The sequence below is a fragment of the Peromyscus maniculatus genome, chromosome 7 (assembly GCF_049852395.1).
Source record: "Peromyscus maniculatus bairdii isolate BWxNUB_F1_BW_parent chromosome 7, HU_Pman_BW_mat_3.1, whole genome shotgun sequence".
Classification (NCBI taxonomy): Eukaryota; Metazoa; Chordata; class Mammalia; order Rodentia; family Cricetidae; genus Peromyscus; species Peromyscus maniculatus.
In genome coordinates this window covers 107189201-107213020 of record NC_134858.1, presented here as the reverse complement: position 1 = coordinate 107213020, position 23820 = coordinate 107189201, and the positions used below count along the sequence as shown (strand labels likewise).

General features: G+C 46.9%; 1 protein-coding gene across 4 annotated transcripts in view; it reads left to right on the top strand.

Annotated features, from left to right (window-relative positions):
- Fbxw12 (F-box and WD repeat domain containing 12) overlaps positions 1-21954 on the top strand; it is a 43580-nt gene extending 21626 nt beyond the window's left edge. For 2 of the 4 annotated variants that reach the window (XM_076577078.1, XM_076577076.1), the window contains 6 exons: positions 679-888; positions 3928-4086; positions 5520-5730; positions 7048-7226; positions 7674-7798; positions 21669-21954. In XM_076577078.1, coding sequence (XP_076433193.1) covers positions 679-888; positions 3928-4086; positions 5520-5730; positions 7048-7226; positions 7674-7798; positions 21669-21822 — 1038 coding nt within the window. In that variant the 3' untranslated portion in view covers positions 21823-21954. Of the gene's footprint in view, positions 1-678; positions 889-3927; positions 4087-5519; positions 5731-7047; positions 7227-7673; positions 7799-11393; positions 11563-21668 lie in introns of those variants that run through there. The other 2 variants (XM_006985867.4, XM_076577077.1) reach the window with 1 other exon arrangement.
- The last annotated feature ends 1866 nt before the right edge of the window (positions 21955-23820 follow it).

Sequence of the window (23820 nt, the reverse complement as noted above, 5' to 3'; positions counted from 1 at the left end):
GTAGCTTTGGTATTGAGTGATGATAACTTCACAGAAGAGTTTGGTAGCTGGGTGATGGTGGTGCACACTTTTGATCCCAGGACTTGGGAGGCGGTCTGTAGTGAATGCTTGCCTCTGAGCATCGTGCGTATGGTCCCGTTTTCAAGTCTGCTCCTGCCCCCAGATAGTCTAGATGTTTATATTTTTCTTTTTTGTTGTGTCTGTTATTCTTTTTTGAGATAGTTTTGTAGTATAGCCCCAACTGGTCTTGATATTGTAGACCAGGCTGGCCTCAAACGTGTGGTGCCCCTCCTGCCTCTGCCTCCCTGGGCTGGGGTGATAGACATGTGCCACATGGCCAGCTAGAGAGGCTTAGAATTTTCTTTTTTTTCTTTTTTTTTTTTTTTTTTTTTTTTTTTTTTTGGTTTTTCGAGACAGGGTTTCCCTGTGTAGCTTGGTGCCTTTCCTGGAACTCACTTGGTAGCCCAGGCTGGCCTTGAACTCACGGAGATCCGCCTGGCTCTGCCTCCCGAGTGCTGGGATTCAAGGCGTGCGCCACCACCACCCGGCTGAGGCTTAGAATTTTTGTATCCTCTTCTTGTAAGCAGTAGTTCCAAATTGGAAAAGGCTTCCAAATAAAGTTGGTGGGTAAAAGCAATGGAAATAGTTCCTCAGACACATGCTGCTCTTGTTCCCTAGGGTGCCATGACCTGGGTAAGCCCAATACAGCCTACCTGTATCATGAGACTGGCCACCCTCCCAGAGCTGCGCCTGGCGATCACCGTGGATATGGAAGCGACCATCAAAGTGTGGAATTGTTATGACAAGGATGCTCTGGCAACTAACAGCATGTTCGCTTCCTGTCAAATACTGAAAGCTGTCCTTACAAAAGATGGTCCAATCGTCTTGGTAAGTGACCCCCAAATCTAGGCATACAGTACAAAACACTTGCTAATTTGAGGTTCCATTACTGTCAAATCTCAATTTGGCTTCTTGGAGTCATCTCTGCAAACCCTGAGAGTCAATCACAATACAGCAATAAATGATGGTGTAGAAATGTCCACTAGTCAGGCAGTGGTGGCACACTCGAGAGGCAGAGGCAGGCAGATCTCTGTGAGTTCAAGGCCAGCCTAGTCTACAGAGTGAGTTCCTGGACAGGCTCCAAAGCTACACAGAGAAACCCTGTTTTCAAAAAACAAAACCAAAAAATAACAATGCCTTTGGTCTAACCTCGTGTACATTTCCTAAGCTATTTTCTTTTTCTTTTTTTGAGGGGTGGTGGTGGTGGTTTTGAGACAGGGTCTCTTTGTGTAGCCTTGCTGTCCTAGAACTTGCTTGGTAGACCAGGCTAGCATCAAACTCAGAGATCTGCCTGCCTCTGTCTCTCAAGTGTTAGGATTAAAGGCATGTGCCACCCTCACTCTGCTCCTAAGCCATTCTTTTAAAAACAATACAAAAAGGTTTTCCTAGGGGCCCAGGGAGAGATGGATAGTGGATAAGAATGTTTCCTGTGCAAGCATGAAGACCTGAGTTCAAATCCCTGGCACTCGCATAAAAAGTGGGATGCAAACTGCTTGCCGGGCGGTGGTGGTGCACGCCTTTAATCCCAGCACTCGGGAGGCAGAGGCGGGCGGATCTCTGTGAGTTCGAGGCCAGCCTGGTCTCCAAAGCGAGTTCCAGGAAAGGCGCAAAGCTACACAGAGAAACCCTGTCTCGAAAAACCAAAAAAAAAAAAAAAAAAAAAAAAAATGGGATGCAGCTAAATATGCCAGCACTCTAGTGTTGTTGGGGTTGGAAACAAAAGGGTGACTGGTCTAAATGGACATTCCTGTCCTGACTGCTTCCTCCCAAATAAACAGAGGTTGAATATTATTTACAAATGCTCGGCCGATAGCTCAGGCTTGTTACTAGCTAACTCTTACATTTAAATTAATCCATATTTCTATTTATGCATTGCCAAGTGGCTCATGGTTTGTTACCTCATTTTCTATACCTCCTTCTTGCTTGGCAGCTGGCATTTCTCAAGACTCCACCCTCCTTCCCATTATTTTCAGTTGGCTTTTCCCGCTTAACTTCCTGAACACCTACCGGCCTGTCAGCTTTTTAACCAATGAGAGTCATACATATTCATAGTATAGAAAAGGATTGTTCCACAGCAGACTGGGGCTTGCTGGCTGCTAGCCAGCCTAGCTCCGGGTTCAATAAGACTCTCAAGGGAATGAGGTGGAAAGTGATAAAACAGGGCACCTGACATCCTTCTCTGGCCTCCATGTATGTACAGGTATACACATCTACATATATTACACATACATATTACATATACATATTACATGCACACGTGTACATTTTACAATTTTTCTAAATGATTTCACATTTTTTCTTCTTTCAAATGTTTATTATTTGGAGTCTGTAACTTGGACAGAGACAGTGGAGAGAAAAATATGTATTTTATCAGATACTAAGGAAAAAAGGATAATGTTGATACCCAAGTGAGTCCTTGAGGAAGAGTGTTTTAGGGCTTAGAAAATCTCTCTCTCCTGTGTGTGTGTGTGTGTGTGTGTGTGTGTGTGTGTGTGTGTGTATGTGTGTAGTAAAAGTCTCATGATGTAGTCCTGGCTGGCCTAGAAGTCACTGTGTAGATCATGTTGTCTTCAAACTCAGAGATGAACCTGGCTCTACCTCCTGAGTGCTAGGACAAATGCTACCATGCCCTACAAAAGTTCTTTGTTTTGTTTTGGTTTTGGATTTTGAGAGGGTTTCTCTGTATAGGCCTGGCTGTCCTGGAACTCATTATGTAGACTAAGGTGGCCTTGAACCCAGAGATCCACCTGCCTCTGCCTCCCAAGTACTGGGATTAAAGACATGCAACACCACCACCTGGCCCTGCAAAAATCTCTTAGAAAAAGAAAAATCATGCTAGGCATGGTGGTGCATTATGCTTAGTGCCCTTGGAGGTCAGAATAAGCCACTGGAGTGCCTGATACCGGCGTTACAGTTGTGAGATGCGTTATGAGTGCTGGAGTTGAACCTATATTCTCTAGAAGAATAAGTGCTATACCTCTGCACTAGCTGGGCAGTGGTGGTGCCCGCCTTTAATCCCAGCACTTGGGAGGCAGAGGCAGGTAGATCTCTGAGTTTGAGGCCAGCCTGGGCTACCAAGTGAGTTCCAAGAAAGGCACAAAGCTACACAGAGAAACCCTGTCTCGAAAAACCAAACAAAACCAAACCAAAAAACAAAACAAAACAAAAAAACCTCTGCACTGGGCTGGAGAGATGGTTCAGAGGTTAAGATCAGTGACTGCTCCCCCAGAAGTCCTGAGTTCAATCCCCAGCAACCACATGGTGGCTCACAACCATCTAAAATGAGATCTGATGCCCTCTTCTGGTATACAGACAGAACACTGTATATATAATAATAAATCTTAAAAAAAAAAAAAAAAAAACTCTGCACCACCAGGCAGTGGTGGCCCACGCCTTTAATAAATCCCAGTACTTGGGAGGCATTGGCAGGCAGATCTCTGTGAGTTGGAGGCCAGCCTGGGCTACAGATTGAGTTCTAGAAAAGGCACCAAAACTAGACAGAGAAACTATGTCTCAGGAGAAAAAAAAAGACCTCTGCACCACCTCTCGAGCCCTAGAAGGTCTCATTTTTTAAAAAGTTGTATTTTTAATTACTGGACTGTGTGTGGGTATGTGCATGTGAGTATAGGTGCCCACAAAGTCTAGAGAGAGCTTTGGATCCCTTGGAGCCAGCAAGGGTGAGCCACCCGAGGCAGGCACAGTACTTATCCACCGAACTGCCACTCCGTCTGGGCTCTGGAAAGTCTTACTCCATGGGATCATCCCAACCTCTCTGGGAGGCAGGCCAGTGCTTCTCAGAGCTGGTAGTGCCGCTTCCTTCATACTTCAAGTTTTCCTACTGATTGGCTGCTGGTCCTTTGATTTCAGGCAGGTGACGATTCCGGTAACCTCCACACATTCAGGATTCCCGACTTACACCTTATTTCTAGAGTCCATGCGATTGAATTTGCTATTAACCAACTCCACTGCTCTCCCCAGAGGAAATGGGTCTACCTGAATAAGAAGCACCCACATGTCTGGCCAAAGGTAGGTCTGTTCTAGCAACTTCACCTCCAGGGCGGGGAGAATCAAGGAAGGTCCAGCCCTTTGGGGAGGACCAGGCAGACTGCTCCTCTCTCCTGAGCCGTACCACAAGCAGAAGTCATCCCCACAGTCGGGATGTAATGCTCTGAGAAGCAGTCCTGCCCAGTCCCAATGGCAAACGTCTGTTAGTGAAAAGTGTCCTTGAGACCTGGTTCAGCCAAAGGCATGGAATAAGGCTCCCTGGAAACCTTCTTTACTTTGCTGGCCCTGAACTCACAGCAATCTTCCTGTCGCCGGACTACACTCCTCCCTTCCCCAGGAATCCACCTCTAGTGCTGGATTTCAGACGCGTGCCACCATATGTTGGGAGGCCCTGCTGGTCACATGTTGCAGTCTATCATGGCCTGGCAGCTCTCCCCTAGCTCAGCACAATATGAAGGACACCTCTCCCCTCCCCCCTTACTCCACTCCCCAACCCCGTCCCCCCGTCCCCCCCAGCAAAGGCTTCCTGCTCTCTACTTAACCTTATTTGGAGAATAAGCAGGGATGCCTGACTTATCTCAGGTGTGACCCTTGACAGTTCCCCCGCGGAAGCCCCCGCTGCTGCCCATATGTAATCAGACATGGTGTTAGGAGCTTTATGACAGGACCCTGCTGCCACATTTGGAGTCTTATGATAGGAGCGTGCTGTTTAATGCAAATTGGGTGATGCCCTGGCCACTGCCCCTACCCTGTATATTTCCTTTACTCTGAAATAAAGCTGAGCTGTAACATTGAAGCAGTCTCCAGGAAGGCTGGTTCTGTCTTGCTCACAGGCGGGACAAGGCCCTGCCTGCTGCTTCTGCCCTACTGGCCCAGTGACCAATGGATTGTGGGGGAAAAGAGGATCTACACATACCCATTCTTCATACTCCATTCCCTCTTTACTCCCTGCCCTCTGGTGCCTAGCTCATAGGTACTGCGAGGCAGATGGTCTGCTCCAAGGCCAAGTACTTCCTCAGGGCCCATGCATATTTATTTGCTTTTGTACCTTGTTGTATTTTAAGAGCCAGCCTGGGTTACAGTAAGACAGTCTCAATGCCTCCTCATTAAAAAAAAAAAAAAAAAAACCAAACAGCCCTGGACTAGTCCTCTGCACAGAAAACTTGTACTTCTGTCTGATGAGAAGTCCATTGTTCGAGGATGACTGAGTTGCCATTTGACCTGGGTCAGGGACTCCATTCTCTTTCTGTCTCAGAAAATGGCGGGAGAGACAGGAAGACGGTGAGCTCCTCGTACATTAAGTGGAGGCAACGAGTGCTCAGCCCTGTCTGCGGTGAAGGACAGAGGCGGCCACACGTGTGCTTCTTCCTAAAGTCCTGTGCCTGGAGTTGCAGGGGTGCCAGAGGCTGCAGCGTTACTCTTCACTGACGATGCCAACAATGCTCTCTCTGCAGGTGTATCTCATGAAGAGCTTACTGAGGCCATCGGAATACCCCACCCCTGTGTGTACCACTATCAACTACACTTTAAGCTTCAAAGCCTTCTGGACCCCGCGGAGGGAAGACAGGATAACGTTGCTATCCCAGAGAGGGCCCCGTCAAGTCTCGAAATTTGTCACATTTGATATAGAGCTGGAAAGGACCGAGGACGGAATAGACGCTAAAGGTAAACCTTACCACCTTAGAAATTTCTCAAGCCGGGCATGACGGCACATGTTCCAAATCAGGAGACCGAGGCTGAAAAGCTTCATAGAGAGTGCTGTCTCAGAAACAAAGATCAGGCCTGTGAGATGGCTTAGTGTGTGCACATTCATGCACACAGATACACATACACTAATGATAGTTAAAAATAAATAAATCAATAAAAAGGCCAATGCTGGTGCACACCTTTAATCCCAGCACTCTGGAGGCAGAGGCAGGTGAGTTCAATGATAGCCTGGTCTACAAAGCAAGTTCCAGGACAGCCAGGGCTGTTACACAGAGAAACCCTGTCTCAAAAAACCAAACCAAACCAAAAAAAAGCCTATATTACAAGATTGGCAAAAATGGCTTAGAGCAGTGGTTCTCAACCTGTGGGTCATGACCCCTTTGCCAAACTTCTATCTCAAAATATTTACATTATGACCGCAAAATTAGTTATGATGTAGCAGTGAAAATGACTTTATGGGGTCCCCACAACATGAGGAACTGTATTAAAAGGTCACAGTGTTAGGAAGGTTGAGAAACAATGGCTTAGAGATAGGGATAGTTAACTATGAAGCCTGACAATTTCGTTTAATTCCTGGGCTCCCACATGGTGGAAGGGAGGGAACTACGTTCCTCGAGGTGTCCCCGACCTCCACATGTGTGCTCGTGACACGAACACCCACACAAACATAATAATCATGTAAAAACAATTTTTTAAAGAAACTCTTTTCTCCTCTCCCACAAGTACTCCTATTAAGCCACAAATGCATGACTTTGTTTTGTTTTTTTGAGATAGGGTTTCTCTCTAGCCCTGGCTGTCCTGGAACTTGCACTGTACATCAGGCTGGCCTCGAACTCAGAGATCCACTAGACTCTGGGATTAAAGGCGTATGTCACCTTGTGGTGATGCAAGTCTTTGTAAAGGGAGCAGAAGGGCTCCTTAGCTAAATGTGAATGCCTGTTTGGTGGTGACATCATCACCTGCTCTCACTACTCTGCCCTGCTCAGACATTTCTATTTCTATTACGGGTTAGGGACTGGGTTCTAATGCCCTTTCCCAGTACAGGTGTCTTTCCAATGCTTGAGCTATTACTGATTGTCCACACTGTCACTGCATCATAGCCTGCCTTTCCATGGTCGAGGACATGGTCAGTCCACTGGACTGTCTTCATGGTCCCTTACCAGACTAGAGTCCCGTGGAAGTAGGGGTATGCTGTTCACTCAGCATTAAGAATTTTGCTCTGACTTAAATGATTCAAAAATTGCCTCTGTATTTTGTGTGTTTTGTGTGGCACAGCACGACCAGTAGCAAGCTTCACGTTACCAAGCGACGTAAAGGCCCCAGAATGGATGGGAGTCAGTGATAAGGATGTGATTGTGTGTTCAAGTGGGACATCTCTATTAGTCTACAACATGAAAGGCTTCCAGTTGCAGAGACTTCAAGACTACCCAGCAGAGATCATGAGATTACTGGTGGTATGTTTGGGATGCTTCCTTTCCAGGATTTTTTTGTTTGTTTGTTTTTAATTTTTTTTTTCTTTCAAGACAGGGTTTCTCTGTGTAGCCCTGGTTGTCCTGGAACTCGCTTTGTAGACCAGGCTGGCCTCGAACTCACAGACATCTGCCTGCTTCTGCCTCCAGAGTGCTGGGATTAAAGGCATATGTTACCAGCACCTGGCTAAATTTATATTTTTTAACTTATTCCTGTTAGGGTGTGTGCGTGTGCGCGTGCAGAGGCTGGAAGCCAACTTTCTGGAGTTAGTACTCGCTCCTTCCACCCTTACTTGGGCTCCAGGAATGGCGCTCAGAGCGCCAGCCTTGCTCAGCAAAGGCCTTTACCTGATGGGCCACCTCATTGGCCCTTTCCCTGTATTTTGATCCGATTTTGACTCCTGTCCACTCACATCTGGGTGTCTTTTGAAGGATCCCCTCCATGTCATTGTCACATACATGGATGGCTCTCTGGAGGTATACATGTGGGAGGAGAGTAGTCCATACCTCAAGAAGTGTTACCACCTACAAAACCCGAGACATATGGGGCGCCAAAGGTAAGCTCTGCTTTGCAACTTAAATTTTACCTTGATTAAAAAAGAAACTGCTGCATAAAAATGCATTTTTTTTAAAAAAAAAAAAAAACAACATACTTTCTGTAAAAAGATCTGACTGGGTTTAAGATCCCAGCATCACATAAAACCAGGTATTGTGCTGTGTGTGTGTGTGTGTGTGTGTGTGTGTGTGTGTACACATGCACGAGTGCACAAGAGGATTGGGAAGTTCAAGGTCATTGTCGGCTGCTTAGGGAGTTTAGGGGCCAGTCTGGGTTAATTGCAAAAGCATCTCAAAAAAAGAAAAGGAGAATTAGCAAAGCATAATGCACACTTTTGATCCCAGCACTGGGAGGCAGAGGCAGATGGATCTTCTGTCAGTTCCAGGCCAGCCTGGGCTACATATCCAGTCCCAGGACAGTTGGGGCTATATAGAGAGACTCTGTCTTTAAAAAGAAAGCCAGGCAGTGATAGTGCACTCCTTTAATCCCAGCACCTGGGAGGCAGAGGCAGGTGGATTTCTTGAGTTCAAGGTCAGCCTGGTCTAAAAAGTGAGTTCCAGGACAGCCAGAGCTGTTACACAGAGAAACACCCTGTCTCAGGAAAAGAGAGAGAGAGAATTGATAGTTCTTGTGATCTTGGCACATACAGCTACATGTCAACAGTTTCAGTCTCACAATACAAGTGAGGAGACTGTGCCTTCATAGGCCCTTGGCAGGGTGGACTCTGAGTTCAGTCGCCACTTGGGTTGCCTCATTCATGAGTTGCCTTTATCTCCATTTGGTTAATATTTCCTTTGAGTTTTACTTATCTTCATCCAAACTATTTTCAGTGAGCAAGGTGTGGCGGCGGTACACGCCCCACTCCCAGCACTGAGGCAAGTTTTGATTGCAAGTTCTAGGCCATCTTGGACAATTTAGTGAAACACCCCCACCCCACCCCCAGTCTCCAAAAGAGGAGGGGAAAAATTTGCCTTGAATTGTTTTTTTGTTTTTTTCTGAGACAGGGTTTCTCTGTGTAGCCCTGGCTGTCCTGGATCGCACTCTGTAGACCATACTGGCCTCAAACTCAGAGATCCACCTGCCTCTGCCTCCTGAGTGCTGGGATTAAAGGTGTAGGCCACTACTGCCCAGCCCAGAGTACATTTTCAACAAGGGTCAACAGCACGTGACAATTTACCAATATAATTTATATTACACGTGTGACTTAAAGATATTTTCTCCTTCTGGTTGTGGTAGCACACACCTATAATTGTAGTACTCAGGAAACTAAGGTAAAAGAATTACCTCAAGTTTGAAACCAGCCTGGACTACATTCAAATTCAATGCTAACCTAGGCTATATAGTGAAACCTTACTTCAAAAGATTTTTTTCCACTCTGTGGAGTTTTCTTCATTCTCTTGGGTTTTTGTTTATATGGCAATGCCATTCTGCTTTGATCATAGTAGCTTTGTGTGACATGTTATCAGATCTGGTTTTACAATACCTCTAGTTTTATTGTTTTGGTCCAGAAGGCCTTCGCTATTTAAGGTCACGTAGGACCCTGGGTTTGGTCCTCAGCTCCAGAAAATAAAAAAAATAGTGTGTGTGTGTGTGTGTGTGTGTGTGTGTGTGTGTGTATGTGTATGTGTGCGCTGTTTTGAAATATCTTGCCAGACGGTGGTGGTGCACACTATTAATCCCAGCACTCGGGAGGCAGAGGCAGGCAGATATCTGTGCGTTCGAGGCCAGCCTGGTCTACAAAGCGAGTTCCAGGAAAGGTGCAAAACTACACAGAGAAACCCTGTCTTGAAAAACCAAAAAAAAAAAAAAAAAAAAAAAAAAAAAAAAAAAAAAAAGAAAGGAAAGAAAGAAAGAAAGAAAGAAAGAAGAAATATCTTGTATACCTCAGTCTGGCCTTGAACTTGCTGTGTAGCCAAGGATAGCCTAAATCTTTATCTAAAGCTTGCCTTGAACTCCTGAACCTTCTGCTGCACTCAGTATTCGTCTTTTAATTGGCATTAGTTTATTCTCTTTCAGTATTTGAAAAGGGCTTTACTATGTCCTTCTGCCTTCTGTGATGTGCTGAGAGAGCTATTGTCTCTGGAGTTCGTCATTCTGTAGATCCAGGTGTAATCCAGATGTAGTGTCCCTGTGATTCCAAGTTTTTTGTTGAGTGTCATATGTTGTTCCCCCTCTCCCTTCCCCCCACTCCCACAAAGGGTTTCTTTGTAGCCCTGACTGTCCTGGAACTCACTCGGTGGACCAGGCTGTCCTCGAACTCTGAGACCTGCCTCCTCTGCCTTTGCAGTGCTGGGATTAAAGGTGGGTGCCACTACTGCCTGACTTCTGTTCAGTATTTTTTTTTTAAGATTTTATTATGTATTCAGTGTTCTATCTGCATATAGCCTGCAGGCCAGAAGAGGCCACCAGATCTCATTACAGATGGTTGTGAGCCACCATATGGTTGCTGGGAATTGAACTCAGGACCTCTAGAAGAGCAGCCAGTGCTCTTAACCCCTGAGCCATCTCTCCAGCCCCTTTTGTTCAGTTTTCAGAAATTTGGTTACGGTGTATCTAGTGTGAATGTTTGAAATTTAATGTGTTTGGGCTGGATCAGCTTTTGGGGAAGGCATTTTGTCTTTCTTGTGCTGGGGGAGTGAATCCCCGGCCTTGAACATGTAAAGTATGAGTTCTGCTAAAGAACTTTACCCAAAACTTTAGGGAGTTGTGTTGTGTTCTCAACATGCCTGGTAAAGGGAGGGAGATGGGGCTGGGGGTGGGGGTTGGGGGTGTTGCCACCATTTTTACTCACTTTAGTGCAGAGGAAGAGATGGGTGACGGGCCAGGAGCAGGAGAGCTGTGGACCTGGATTGGCCCAGGGCAGGTCTGACATTTATGAGCTCCTGAGAGAGCGGAGTAAATGTGCCCTCCTTAATAAGGAATGAGAATGACTCACAGACCTGTGCCCTGCCTGTCACCTAATGGGAGGGAAGGCAGCGCTGCTTTTGCTATATATTCACTTTGAGTGGACCAAGTATGGCCAAGGGGGCAGAGTTCAACTTTAAATTAATTCATAAATTAAAAGTCTGTTTTGTTTGTTTTTGAGACAAGGTTTCACTATGTAGCCTAGACTAACCTCAAACTGCCTCAAACTCATGTCTGTTCTCCTGCCTCGGTCTAAACTGATGTGATTTAAGGCATGTGGCATCACACTAGGCTTCTCTCATTGTTGAGCTTAGAGAACCTCTCAAGGAAGAGAGAACTGTGGTGGAAGTCTATCACAGAAGGCTGGGGTCAGCACTCACACTGTGAATGACAGTCTACCTTTGCCAATGTGTGCAGTTACACAAAAATAACCCGAGATGGCTTAGCAGTTTCGGTAACTGCCACCAAGCCTGACAACCTGAGTGGAGTCCCTAGAACTTGCTTGGAAGGAGTGAACTGATTCCCACAGGTTATTCTCTAAAACACACACACACACACACACACACCATGAATAAATAAATAAATGCTTGACAGTTTTGAAGAAGTAGGCATGTGACTAAAGAACCGAGATCAGCGGGTGCCCCTCCTCCCACGCTGTACCCTGACATCCTGTTTGTTTTCCCCCTTGGCAGCATGCTTCCCAAAACACTGTGCGATAATGTGAGCATAATTCGAGTGGTGACAAAGGGCCCCAACTGCTGTTTTCTGATGGCATATGTTTTGAAAGTCTGCTCTTGAAAACGAATCGAATGGGCTGTGTGTCCTCTTCCTCACTATAATAAACCTCTGTTTGCAAGACCAGACTGGTGATTTTAGTGTTGCTAAGAAGTGATGAGACCAGATGTGGTGGTGCACACCTAGGAGGCAGAGGCAGGCAGATCTGAGTTCAAGGCCAGCCTGGTCTACAGAGTGACCAAGGCTATGTCAGGAGACACTATCTCTGAAACAAAACCCATGGCAATTTGGCTGTGGTATCTATCTGTCATTGTGTTGATTATAAGGTTGACCAGGCTGTGTGGGCAGCTGCCCACCTCTCCATGCTTATCACTGCAGAAGCTGTGTGCAGATGAAGAGCATTGTTTTTCTGGATAAAAAAGCACCTGTTAAGCCAAGCAGTAGTGGAGGCAGGGGGATCTCTGAATGTGAGGACAGCCTGGTCTACAAAACAAGTTCCAGGACAGCCAGTGCTACACAGAGAAACCCTGTCTTGGAAAAAAAAAAAAAAAAAAAAAAAGCCCCTTTGAAATTTTTTATTTTTTGAGACTGTAATATGACTTTTCCATTTCCCTTTCTTCCTTCAAGCCTTCCCTTATACCCCACCTTGCTTTGTTCTCTTTTGAATTCTTAGCCTCTTTATTTCACACCATTTTTTAAAATTGGGGTGTATAAGCTGGGGATATGGCTCAGCAGTTAAGAGCACTTGCTGTTCTTCCAGAGGACCTGGGTTCAATTCCCAGCACCACATGGCAGTTCACAGTTGTCTAATTTCAGTTCCAGGGGCTATGGTACCTTCACCCAGACATACATTCAGGCAAAACACCAATACACATACAAATCTTAAAAAGAAATCAAAATAATTATTAAAAGCAGGGTGGTGGTAGTGCATGCTTTTAATCCCAACACTCGGGAGGCAGAGGCAGGTGGATCTCTGAATTTGAGGCCAGCCTGGTCTACAGAATGAGTTCCAGGACAGCCAGGGCTACACAGAAAAACCCTGTCTTGAAGCCCTCCCCAGCAAAAAAGTTTAACTGGGCTTATGGATTTAGAGAATTAGAGTCAATATGGCAGAGCACAGAGGCAGGAACAGCTAAGGACTCACATCTTGATCTGCAAATAGGAGGCAGAGGCTCACTGGTAATGGCACAAATCTTTTGAAACCTCAAAGCTCATAGTAACACACCTCCAACAGGGCCACACCCCTTAATCCTTCCAAAATAGTTCCAACTAGGGACCAAACATTCAAACAATTGAACGAGGGGGGGAGTATATTCTCATTCAAATTACCACACATACATACACACATGTATACACATTCACACCATACACATACACACATGCACACCACACACATACAACATACAAAAAGTCCATAGCTAAGCCACTTGGGAGGTGAAAGCAAAGGAATCCTCAATGCCATGCTGATGAAAGCTAGCCTGGGTTATATGACGCCCTGTCTCAAAAGAAATAAGGCCAAGTGAATAAAGAGGTGGCTTGGCAGTTAAGACTATAGCTGCTCTTCCAGATGACCCAGGTTCAATTCCCACAAGGCAGCTCACAACTGAAGTCTAGGTCCAGGGGTCCGATGTCCTCTTCTGGCCTCCAAGGGCCCCGTACGCCTCTGGTGCAAAGAAACACATTCAGTCAGGTAAAACAAGGCCCCTGGTGTCTAGGGAAGGATGGCACATGCCTGCAATCCCAGCACTCGGGAGGCTGAGCCCGATCACACAGTTCAAGGCAGCCTGGACTATATAACAAAACCCTTAAAGGAAATAAGGCTAAGGTGGCTAAAATAGAAGGGAAATTTTCTGAGTTGGGGAATGAAAATAATACAAAGTGAAAAAAGAAAAACAATGTCTTCATAAAATTCTAAGGAATTTCATAATGAGATTCAGGATTTCTACCAAATTGGAGTTCATATTAGAACTCAGACACCAGACTCTTGGAAAAGTAATACTCCTGTAGATGAACTGAGGGGCCTCTTGCCATTGGAAAAGGGTGGTGATGGTGGCTGGCTCGGAGACTGAACAACCAGAAATGAAGGTTCAAACAATAAGGATGCTGTTCTTGGCCCCTGGCTTTGTCAGCTGAGGTCCAGCAAGAAAGGTGTCCTGAATTAATTTGAGGAAGGTTTTATGAAAAGATAATTTGAAGCAAGCATTTAAAAACAAAAGCTGTGCCAGTGACATGACTCAGTGGGTAAGAAGAGTTCAAGCCTGACAACTCGAATGTTCAATCCTTGGAGCCCACGTGGTGGAAAGAGATCTAACTCCTGAAGTTGCTCTCTGAGCTCCACATGAGCTGACATGAGTGGAAGCGTTTGCCTGTGTTCACCACACACACAGACTGGCCTGAAAAGAATGCGAGAAGCCACGGGCATCAAGCCCATCGGGATCTTCGCTTCTGTGTAGACCTCCTTGTGGTCGAGCACACCTATGAAGTCCACTTCTGATCTAGAAGTCCAGGCCTGATCCAGTTCTTCCTCACAGAAGCCCTGTCAGTTGGCACCTTCCAGTGTGAACTAATCAAACCTTCCCTACCATGTGTGTTAATACTCTGCTAACATACAACATTGATGTGCATCAGGCTGTAGGAGCTGACTAAAGGAGACCTCTTTATGGCCTGAGAGTTTTCTCTCTGGGTCCCGCCAAGCCCCAGCAGTCCGACAGCCCACTTATAAAATAACCACACAGACGCTTATATTATTTAAACTGTTTGGCCTAATGGCTCAGGCTTCTTGCTAACTGTTCTTACATCTTAAATTAACCCATTTCTATAAATCTATACCTTGTCACGTGGCTCATGGCTTACCGGCATCTTCACATGCTGCTTGTCATGGTGGTGGCTGGCAGTGTCTCCCTCCGCCTTCCTGTTCTCTCAATTCTCCTGTTAGTCCTGCCTATACTTCCTGCCTGGCTACTGGCCAATCAGTGTTTTATTTATTGACCAATCAGAGCAACACATTTGACATACAGACCATCCCACAGCACCTCTCATCTTCTCAATTCCCCAGAATGCCCTGGGACTTGATGTTATCACTTACTAGGGCAAACTGTGGACTGCAGAGAATTAACCCATGCCATTCCCTTTATTAGAGCCCTTTGACCAGATACCATTTAGTGACCTTTAAAGTCACCGGATAGAAGGCACCAGTCAAGGCTGGGGCTGGGGAGATGGTTCAGTGAGTAAAGTGCTGAGCAGGTAAGGCAGGGTTCAGATCCCCGAGCCTTGTAAGACCAGGCCCAGAGGTATGTGTCTATAACACCAATGCTGTGGGGGGTGGACACAAATGGATTCTAGGGGTTTGCTGGCCAGCCAGCCTAGTGGAAAGGGTGAGCTCTAAGTTCAGTGAGACATCCCATCCCCCCCCCAAAAAAAACTGGAGAGCTAGCAAGACCGCTCAGTCAGTGAATGTGCTTGTCACCAAGCCTCAGGACCTGGGTTCGATCTCTGGGACCCAAAAGGTAGGAGAGAACCTACTCCTGAAAGTTGTCTTCTGACTTCCACGTGCGCACTGTGGCATGCGTGTACCCCACCCCTCAATAAACGTGATTGGGTTTTTTTCTTTTTTAATTTATTTAGTGATAATTGTTTTTAAAGACGGAGGGCAAAGGAGGGAAACGCCAACACTGCTCTCGGGACTCCCTGCGCGCACACAGGCGAGTGGACTCACATCCAGAACTTTAATCCATTTATACTTTTTAAAGTCAGGATCCTTTTTTAAAAGTTAATTTTATGAATATGTGGTTCTTATTTTTTGAAATTGAAAAGTGTTTTCTGTCTGAATGCATGTGTACCATGTGCATGCCTTGGAGCAGAGGAGCCAGAAGAGGGTGTTGGATCTCTTGTAACTGGAGTTACAGATGGTACAGGGGGCTGTGAGCTGCCATGTGCTGGGAACTGTAAACATCCCACAGAGAAAGGCGTCCTTATTTATGTAAACTTTGTGTCACAGGCACTTTGGGAACATCTGGACCTGTTCCTAACACAAGAGTAAACTATAGTCGTCTTTCTCTAGGCATTATTTCAGTTACCCATGGTAAACAATCTGAAAATCTTAAATGGAAAGTTCTGGAACTAGGCTGAGGATATGGCTTAGTGGTAAAGTACTTGCCTAGCATGCCCAGAACCCTGGGTTTGATCCCTGTCAACCCCCCCACACCTATTCATAATATTTATAAATTTAAGAACTTTTATACTGGAGGTAGGAGAGATGGCTCAGCAGTAAAGAGCACTTGTGTTCTTGCAGAGGACCTGGGTTCGATTCCCAACACCCACATAGTGGCTCACAACAGTCTGTAACTCCAGTTTCATAGGATCTGATCCAATGTCCTGTTCTGGCCTCTGTGGGCACTGCATGCATGTAGGCAAAAACACACATATATAAAATAAAAATCTTTAACCTGCTGAGCACAGTGGCACACATTTTAAGTCCCAGCAGCACTCAGAAGGTCTAGGCAGGTGGATCTCTGTGAGTTTGAAGCCAGCCTGGTCTACATAGCAAGTTCCAGGACATCCAGGGCTATGTAAGGAAACCTTGTCTCAAGAACAAAACAAAAAAAAAACTTAAATTATGCCGGGTGGTGGTGGCACATGCCTTTAATCCCAGCACTCGGGAGGCAGAGGCAGGTGGATCTCTATGAGTTCGAGGCCAGCCTGGGCTACCAAGTGAGTCCCAGGAAAGGCGCAAAGCTACACGGAGAAACCCTGTCTCGCGGGAAAAAAAATTATGCTGGGTTGGTGTAGTGGAACAAGCTTTTAATCCCAGCACTCCGGAGGCAGAGGCAGGCAGATCTCTGACTTCAAGGCCAGCCTGGTCTACAGACTGAGTTCCTGGACAGCCAGGGCTACACAGAGGAACTGTCTCAAATAAAAAGTAAAAACATACTATATTGGTTACTTTTCTTATCACTGTGACAAAATATCTGAAAAAAGCAACTTGAGGGACGTTTATTTGGGCAAACGTGTCGGGAGGCAAGTCCACCAAATGGAGTCACCAAGGCAGGAGTGGGAAGAGGCTGGTCACAGTGCATCTGTAGTCAGGAAGCAGAGGTGAACACTCTTGCTCCTTTGTCCCTTTTAGTCCCTCAATAACCCCAGTTCATGGGGTTGTGCTGCCTGAGCTCAGGGTGGGTCTCCTCAGTTACACCTCTCTGGAAACAACCTCCTAGACTTGCCCAGAGGTGTGTCTCCTAGGTGATTCCAAATCCAGTCAGGCCGACCTTGGACGTTAGCCACCACCTCCATTCTAAGCAGTGTGTTGGAAACTAACTTGGTTCCATCCAGGGCATGAATCATTCCTATGTCCAACATGTGCCCACTCTATACACTACCCATTCATTAGTCACTTACTGCCTGCCTGCCTTCTGGGACAAACTGTCACACTGTATCAATCAGTGTGAATGAACACAGCTGAGAGCATGGAAGAGAAGTGCCCTCATCAAACAAAGGAGATGTGGATTTATTCAGCGCTCCTTCCAGTACATATTCACATGGGAAGGCACTTAAGGGTCAGGCACATTCTCAAGTGTGCTCAATTTAAAGTCTTAACCCAGGAGACGCAGACTCCTCCAGTCTGTATTTCTCGGTGAGCTCAGCTCAAGGAACACATGTTCAAAGGGTATGAAGGTAAACAAAAAGACATCTGCTTTTTTCCAAAGGGTTTTGCTGAAACTAAAAGGACATTTTGAAGGCACCTGAAGGTGCCTGTCTTGCTTCATTGCTAACAGCAGGGCCGCTGGTGAGCGGCCTCCATTATGTGACTAAGAGACCAGCTTTACTTTGCTCCAATTGTCTGGCTGGATTTTTTTCCACATTTTGATTTGGTTTGGGGATGGTTTGGTGGTAGTGTTGAGACAGAACTCACTATGTGGCCCAACTTACTTTTGGGTACAATAATTTTCCTGCCTCAGCATGCTGAACGCCGAGGTTATAGCCAAGAGCAGCCATGCCCAGGTTGTCTTTCATTTAAAAAGTTTTAAAAGTATTTTAATTATGTATATGGCGGTGGCATATGCACATGATTCCAGGTGCCCTTGAGCCCAGAGACTGATGAAGATCGGTCACAGATCTGAAGTTACAGGTGGTTGTAAGCTTTACAGCTGGGTGTGGGTGCTGGGAAATTCATATGTTCTGAAACAGTAGTGTGTGCTCTTAATTGATGAGACATCTCTCCAGCCCCATCACATTTTTTTGGGGGGGGGTATCAGGGTTTCTCTGTGTAGCTTTTGGAGCCTGTCCTGGAACTCACTTTGTAGACTAGGCTGGCCTCGAACTCACAGAGATTCACCTGCCTCTGCCTTGCGAGTGCTGGGATTAAAGGTGTGTGCCACCAATGCTCAACTAAAATTTTTAATCACTTTTTTTATTGATTGGGGGCACACTTGCCATGGCACACATGTGAAAGTCAGAGGGCAACTTTTGAAAGTTGGTTTCCTCCTTTTACGACGTGGTTCCTGGGAATTGAACTCAGGTCATGAGTTTTGGTTGCAAGCGCCTTTACCCTCTGAGCAGGTAAGCTGCCACATGTTCCATCTTTCTTTCTTTTTAAATAACAAAATTGTGCAGTGGTAATTTAAATTTTCTAAAATTTTTCTAACTGTTGATTTCCTGTGAAATGGGATATAGATGAATGCTTTAGCCAGAAATGCTGACGCATCTTGTATTTTTCCCCCCAAGATTTATTTATTATGTATACAGTGTTCTGCCTGCATGTATGCCTTCATGCCAGAAGAGGGCATCAGATCTCATTGTAGATGGTTGTGAGCCACCATGTGGTTGCTGGGAATTGAACTCAGGACCCTTTGGAAGAGCGGCCAGTGCTCTTAACCACTGAGCCATCTCTGCAGCCCTCATCTTGTATTCTTTTGAGCATACTATAACATGTAGGGATTCAACTTGACCTGGCTGTAGCCATAGCCACTGTGGTCTGGTCTCCTCCCGTTGTTTCCCATTGGACGGCAACTAAGCCAAACCCTTGGGATAAGTGAAGCTTTACACCACGCACCTGGTGCCAGCAGTGCTAGGGACCGTCCCTGACATCTTTGATATTAGCTTGAGAAAAGCAGGCATTAGCTTAAGTTGTGTTTGTCCTCACTCCATAAGCCCCTTTCCACTAGCATAGATTGTAGGGATCCACTGGTCTTGCTGCCCCCCAGAAACATGCTTCTGCAGGCAAGAAGTTCCCCAGCAAATGGCAGTCTGAAATCCCGGCTTGTTTGCCTCTTTCCTGGGTCTCACGGCAGTGGCAGCCTGTGCACAAACCATGCTTTTTCCACGTGATGGCTATGCACCAGTAACTTAATACTGACTGCAGCCGCAGAAGGAGCAGCAGTTAGCCCCATTTAAGTTTATTACCTTGGGGTAGACCAGTTGCTCGAAGAATTGTGGACATTGTAAATGATATCAGTAGTCAATGTTTAAAAACAAGGCAAAGTAAGCTGGGCACGGTGGCACACACTTTCAATCCCAGCACTTGGGAGGCAGAGGCAGATCTCGGAGGTTCAAGACAGTCAAGGCTACACAGAGAGACTCTATCTGGAAACAAACAAGACAAGGCAAAGTGGGTGGTATGAAATGCCCTTCTGAACTTTGAAGGACCTAGAACTAGTATCTGCAGTTAGCTATTGTCTTGGTTAGAGCTATCTGGGAAAAGAATGCCTCAATTGAGAAAAAGCCTCCATCAGACTGGCCTGTAGGCGAGACTATAAGGCATTTTTCTTGATTAATGATTGACGTGAAAAGGACCATCTCACTGTGGGTGGTGCCACCCCCACCACCGTCCCCAGGGCAGTAGTCCTGAGTGACATAAGAAAGCAAGCTGAGCCGGGTGGCGGTGGCGCACGCCTTTAACCCCAGCACTTGGGATGCAGAGGCAGGTGGATCTCTGTGAGTTCGAGGCTAGCCTGGTCTACAGAGCGAGATCCAGGACAGGCACCAAAACTATATAGAGAATCCCTGTCTTGGGGGTGGGAGTGAGGGGTGGGGAAGCTGAGCAAGCGCATGGTACTGGTCTCCATGACCTCTGTTTCAGTTCCTGCCTCTAGGTTCCTGCCTTTGGCTTCCCTGGTGATAGACTCTGTGACCTGTAAGCCAAATAAACTTTTTTTTTCCCCAAGTTGCTTTTAGTTGTGTTTATCACAGACATAGACACTTAACTGGGACAGCTTAGCAACTGTCTTACCAGGGACTTTGCTGTGGCCATTTGAACTCTGAGAAGGATATTCTGAGAGCAGGGGTCTCCAGGTGGCTGGCACTGGAAATGCTTCTCCCCATAGCAAATGATAAGGAGACTTGGGACCTCTGTGGTCTAAAACCTATGCTGACCTTGGGCTGTCTGTGTTGGAAAGGGTGTATGGGTTTTCTTTGGACAGTCTGAAGTTCTGTCGGCTGGGCCCAGAGGGAAAACAATTGTACCGACAAGTGAATAAAAATCAACCATTTTATTGAGCAGCCTTGACACTGTAAAAAAATCCCACCAAGAAGGTGGTGCTGGCACATGCCTTCAATCCCAGCACTCAAGAGGCAGGGGCAGGCAAATCTCTGAGTTCGAGGCCAGCCTGGGCTACAAAGCAAGTTTTAGGACAGCCAGAGCTGTTATACAGAGAAACCCTGTATTGAGAACAAACAGAAATCCCACTTAATATAAAGCCAGATGCTTGTGTGCATGTGTAGGTTTGTTTGCTTTTTAAAGGGCAGGTAGAGCCACATAGGTGCCTGATCACCGGTTTTTCCACATGGTGGAAGAGAACACACTCTTTCAAGTTTTCTTCTGACCACATGTGTACCATGATGCATTCTGCTTAGAGCGTGAAGAAGCCACCCAGGCAAGGAACGAGGTGGTGCATGACAAAGACTTTTATTAATTGATGAACTAGCTCATCACAAAATGATCAGTCAGAGGACAAAGCCGCCAGGAATTGAATTATCTTCTAGAAACAGATGACTGGAGACTGGGTGGGCACCTTCTCATGGGTGAAGTCGGTGGCCAGGTATAAAGAACTGACCTCATCGCTGATCATAGATGTTTTTCAGTTCTGCAGATCTCAAGAAAAACAGTAATTATTTTTTGCCAAAATGGTTATTTCTTCCGATTATACTTACTGATTAGCTGTGCAGAGTTCCTGGCAGATTAGCTGCCTAGAGGCCCATGCCTGGTCAGCAAACACACAGTGGTGGTGCTCGCCCTTAGTCCCAGGACTTCGGAGGCAGAGGCAGAGGCAGGTGGATCTCTGAGTTCGAAGCCCGTGGTCTACAGAGTGAGTTCCAGGACAGCCAGGGCTACACAGAGAAACCCTGTCTCAAAAACAAACAAACAAAAAACCCACTTCACCTGATTACTGTGGAAGAGAAGTTAAATATGAAGTCAGGTGGAGTTAAATATGAAGTCAGGCATACTAAGAGAGCGAGAAGAAGAAGGGGGGAGGGAGAGAGAGAGAGAGGAGAGAGAGAGAGAGAGAGAGAGAGAGAGAGAATGAGAATGAATTAGGTTTTAATGTTCTGTTTCAGGGCTACAAAATCAGCTTGTGACAGGCCCTAAGAACTCCCGATGTAGTATGTGATGGGGACACTGAGTCCCAGTGCGGACCCAGGTCTTCTGGCTCCCAGTTTTTGCCCTTCCATGTGACTGTATTACCTTCCACCTCAGAAGAGGCCAGTGTGGAGCTTACTCCTTCTGCGCTCTCCTCCTCTTCCTCGTCTTCTGAGAAACCTGTGTGGAGTGGATCACCCAGCAGGCCTGGCCTCTGGGCAAGGAGAGCCTGGAGATGACCAGGCTTCTGCCCTTGCAATGAAAGCTTTCCCATGGTGACTTCTCTGGCAGGTGGTTAGGGCGTGACTTATCCAAGAGGGAGCTGAGGCTGAGTAGTCCGTTCTCAGTGTAACCACTGCGAGGTTGAAAGCCCAGTTCTTACGCTCTCAGTCCACAGGGCTTTCTACTGGGCCACCCGTCATCCAGGGCAGAGCTTCTGCCTGACCTATGACCACACGCACACATCACATTCAAACACAATGAGGAGCCTGGGTGAGGCTGGGAGGAAGTGGCACTATACATGGGCTCCAAACGCCCGCATGTACCTCAGTGGGTCTGAGGCATGCAGGTGCACTGGCTTTCACATCTCTCGGGTGGCTTCCACCTTGTTCTGGTTGAATTCTTTGGCCCCGAGATGAAGCTGAGAACTTGTCTTCCACAGCCTGAAGCTTGGTGGGGTTGTCCTTGGATCACAGCCTGGAGAGAGCATAAGGGCACCGCCAGCCCCGAACGTTGGAGCGTCCAAGGTCCTCCAGGTAGATTGCATGGCTCCTCCCAAGGAGAAGCAGGGCATGGGGGAAGAGGAAGGGTCCTGAAAGCCAGGCGGCTTGGGGCCAGTTCTTCTAGGGCAGGAAACACAGCCTTGCGCGGAGATCCTGCGGGTCACTCACAGAGCTGGCACAAGAGGTGCTCAGGTTGGTTGCCCCGTTTGCCCTTTCTCTTGCTCTCCACCCTGCTCTGCATCGCAGAGCTGCCCCGAAGCTTTCAGATCAACCGAAAAGCCTGGCAAGTGGGAGGAGCAGCCGGGGTCATTATTTCCCAGCATCCTCCTGTAGCAGCCACCTGAAGTAGGTGTGGTACCTGTGTGGTGTCTCCTTCAGCTGTAGTCCCCCACGTATCCCAACTGCCTGTCCTTGCCTCTTCAAGCTCAAGGCTGGTGACAGCTGTCCCATCACTAATACTCTGAGACCTGGACTGATGACAGCTGTAATTCACACCCCCTCACTGGCTTCTCTAATGCCCACCATCTGTTAAGCAGGGCTCTGGACAAACTCTTTCTTGGTACATGCCATAATGCCCTGCCTGGACTTGGACCAATCTAGTAGTTATTGTTTCCTCATTAAATCCTTCCAGATGCCAGCATAAGATGTAACCCAACACAGGACAGCCCTTGCCATGCGCCAGAATGCTGCTTCTCTCCTCTAATGATACCCAGCCACTCAGGGAAGTGAAATTAGAGCCCAGGTCTCTTGCCTCCCATTTCAGGGCTCCAGTCACTCTGCAGCCCAGGCCGGGGGTCTTATATCTGGGAAGGCGGTGAAGTTGGGGTGGAGGGGAGGTTGAGGTAAGAGGGGCCTGACTCGCCGGGCGTTGGTGGCGCACGCCTTTAATCCCAGCACTCGGGAGGCAGAGCCAGGCGGATCTCTGTGAGTTCGAGGCCAGCCTGGGCTACCAAGTGAGCTCCAGGAAAGGCGCAAAGCTGCACAGAGAAACCCTGTCTCGAAAAAAACAAAACAAAACAAAAAAAAAAAAAAAAAAAAAAAAGAGGGGCCTGACTCTCCCTCCTGGTAGCAAATATTCACCATAGCAGCAAAGCATCCTGGCATCACCAACCTACCAGATCCCACGCCCGAGCCAAGGGTATGTATCAGCTTCCCTGCCCCTACAGCCGTAGCAAGCGGTTGCAGGCTGGAAGCCACTGCGGCCCCTTCTGTTGGCGACTAACCTCCAACTTCTCCTTCTCCACCCTTCCAACAGCACACAATCACTACCACTGCTGGGAACACCCACAACGGTTTTTTCCTACGGGCTTCTCACCGCTACACTATCATTTTCTGTCCTTAAATGTAGCTTGCTCTCAACCTAGATTCTGGAGCTTGGCTTCGGCACTAGAGTCCACTGTGGTGGTAGATGTTTGTGTTTACATGTACACCTGAGTTCAGGTGCTCACAGAGGCCAGAGGTGTCAGTCACATCTGAAGCGGCAGTTACAGACAGTTGTAAGCCACCTAATATGGGGGCTGAGGACCAAACTACTCTAGTGCTTTAACCGCGGCGTCATCTCAATTCCACACTATGGCCAGACGATGGCAGTGTGAAGCCAGACACCAGCAGTGGGATGGCACATTCCTGTTTCTGCAGGTTCTTTGTGGAGTAGATAGCCTAGTCTCAGGAACACCGCAGCCAGATAATCTAAGCACTTGGGAAGAGGATCTCCCCCTCACCCATCCATCTTGCAGCCAGGGAAGAAATTTCCTTTCAAACATCACACAGATACTTTTTCCTTCAATTTTTGGTAAGTTTGAAATGGGATAAACTATCAGATCCTAGTTTTTTGTTTGCTTTTTGTTTTTTGAGAAAAGATCCCTGTCTACCCATAACTGGCTTATAATTCACTGTGTATAATTCAGTGGTTAAGAGCATTGGCTGCTCTTTTAGAGTACCTAGGTTTAATTCCCAGCACCCACATGGCAGCTTACAACTGTCTGTAACTCCAGTTCCAGTGGATCTGACTCCTTTACAAAGACATGCAGGTCAAACACCAATCCACATAGAAATTAAAACAGACCAGGCTGGCCTGGAACTTGGAGGGAT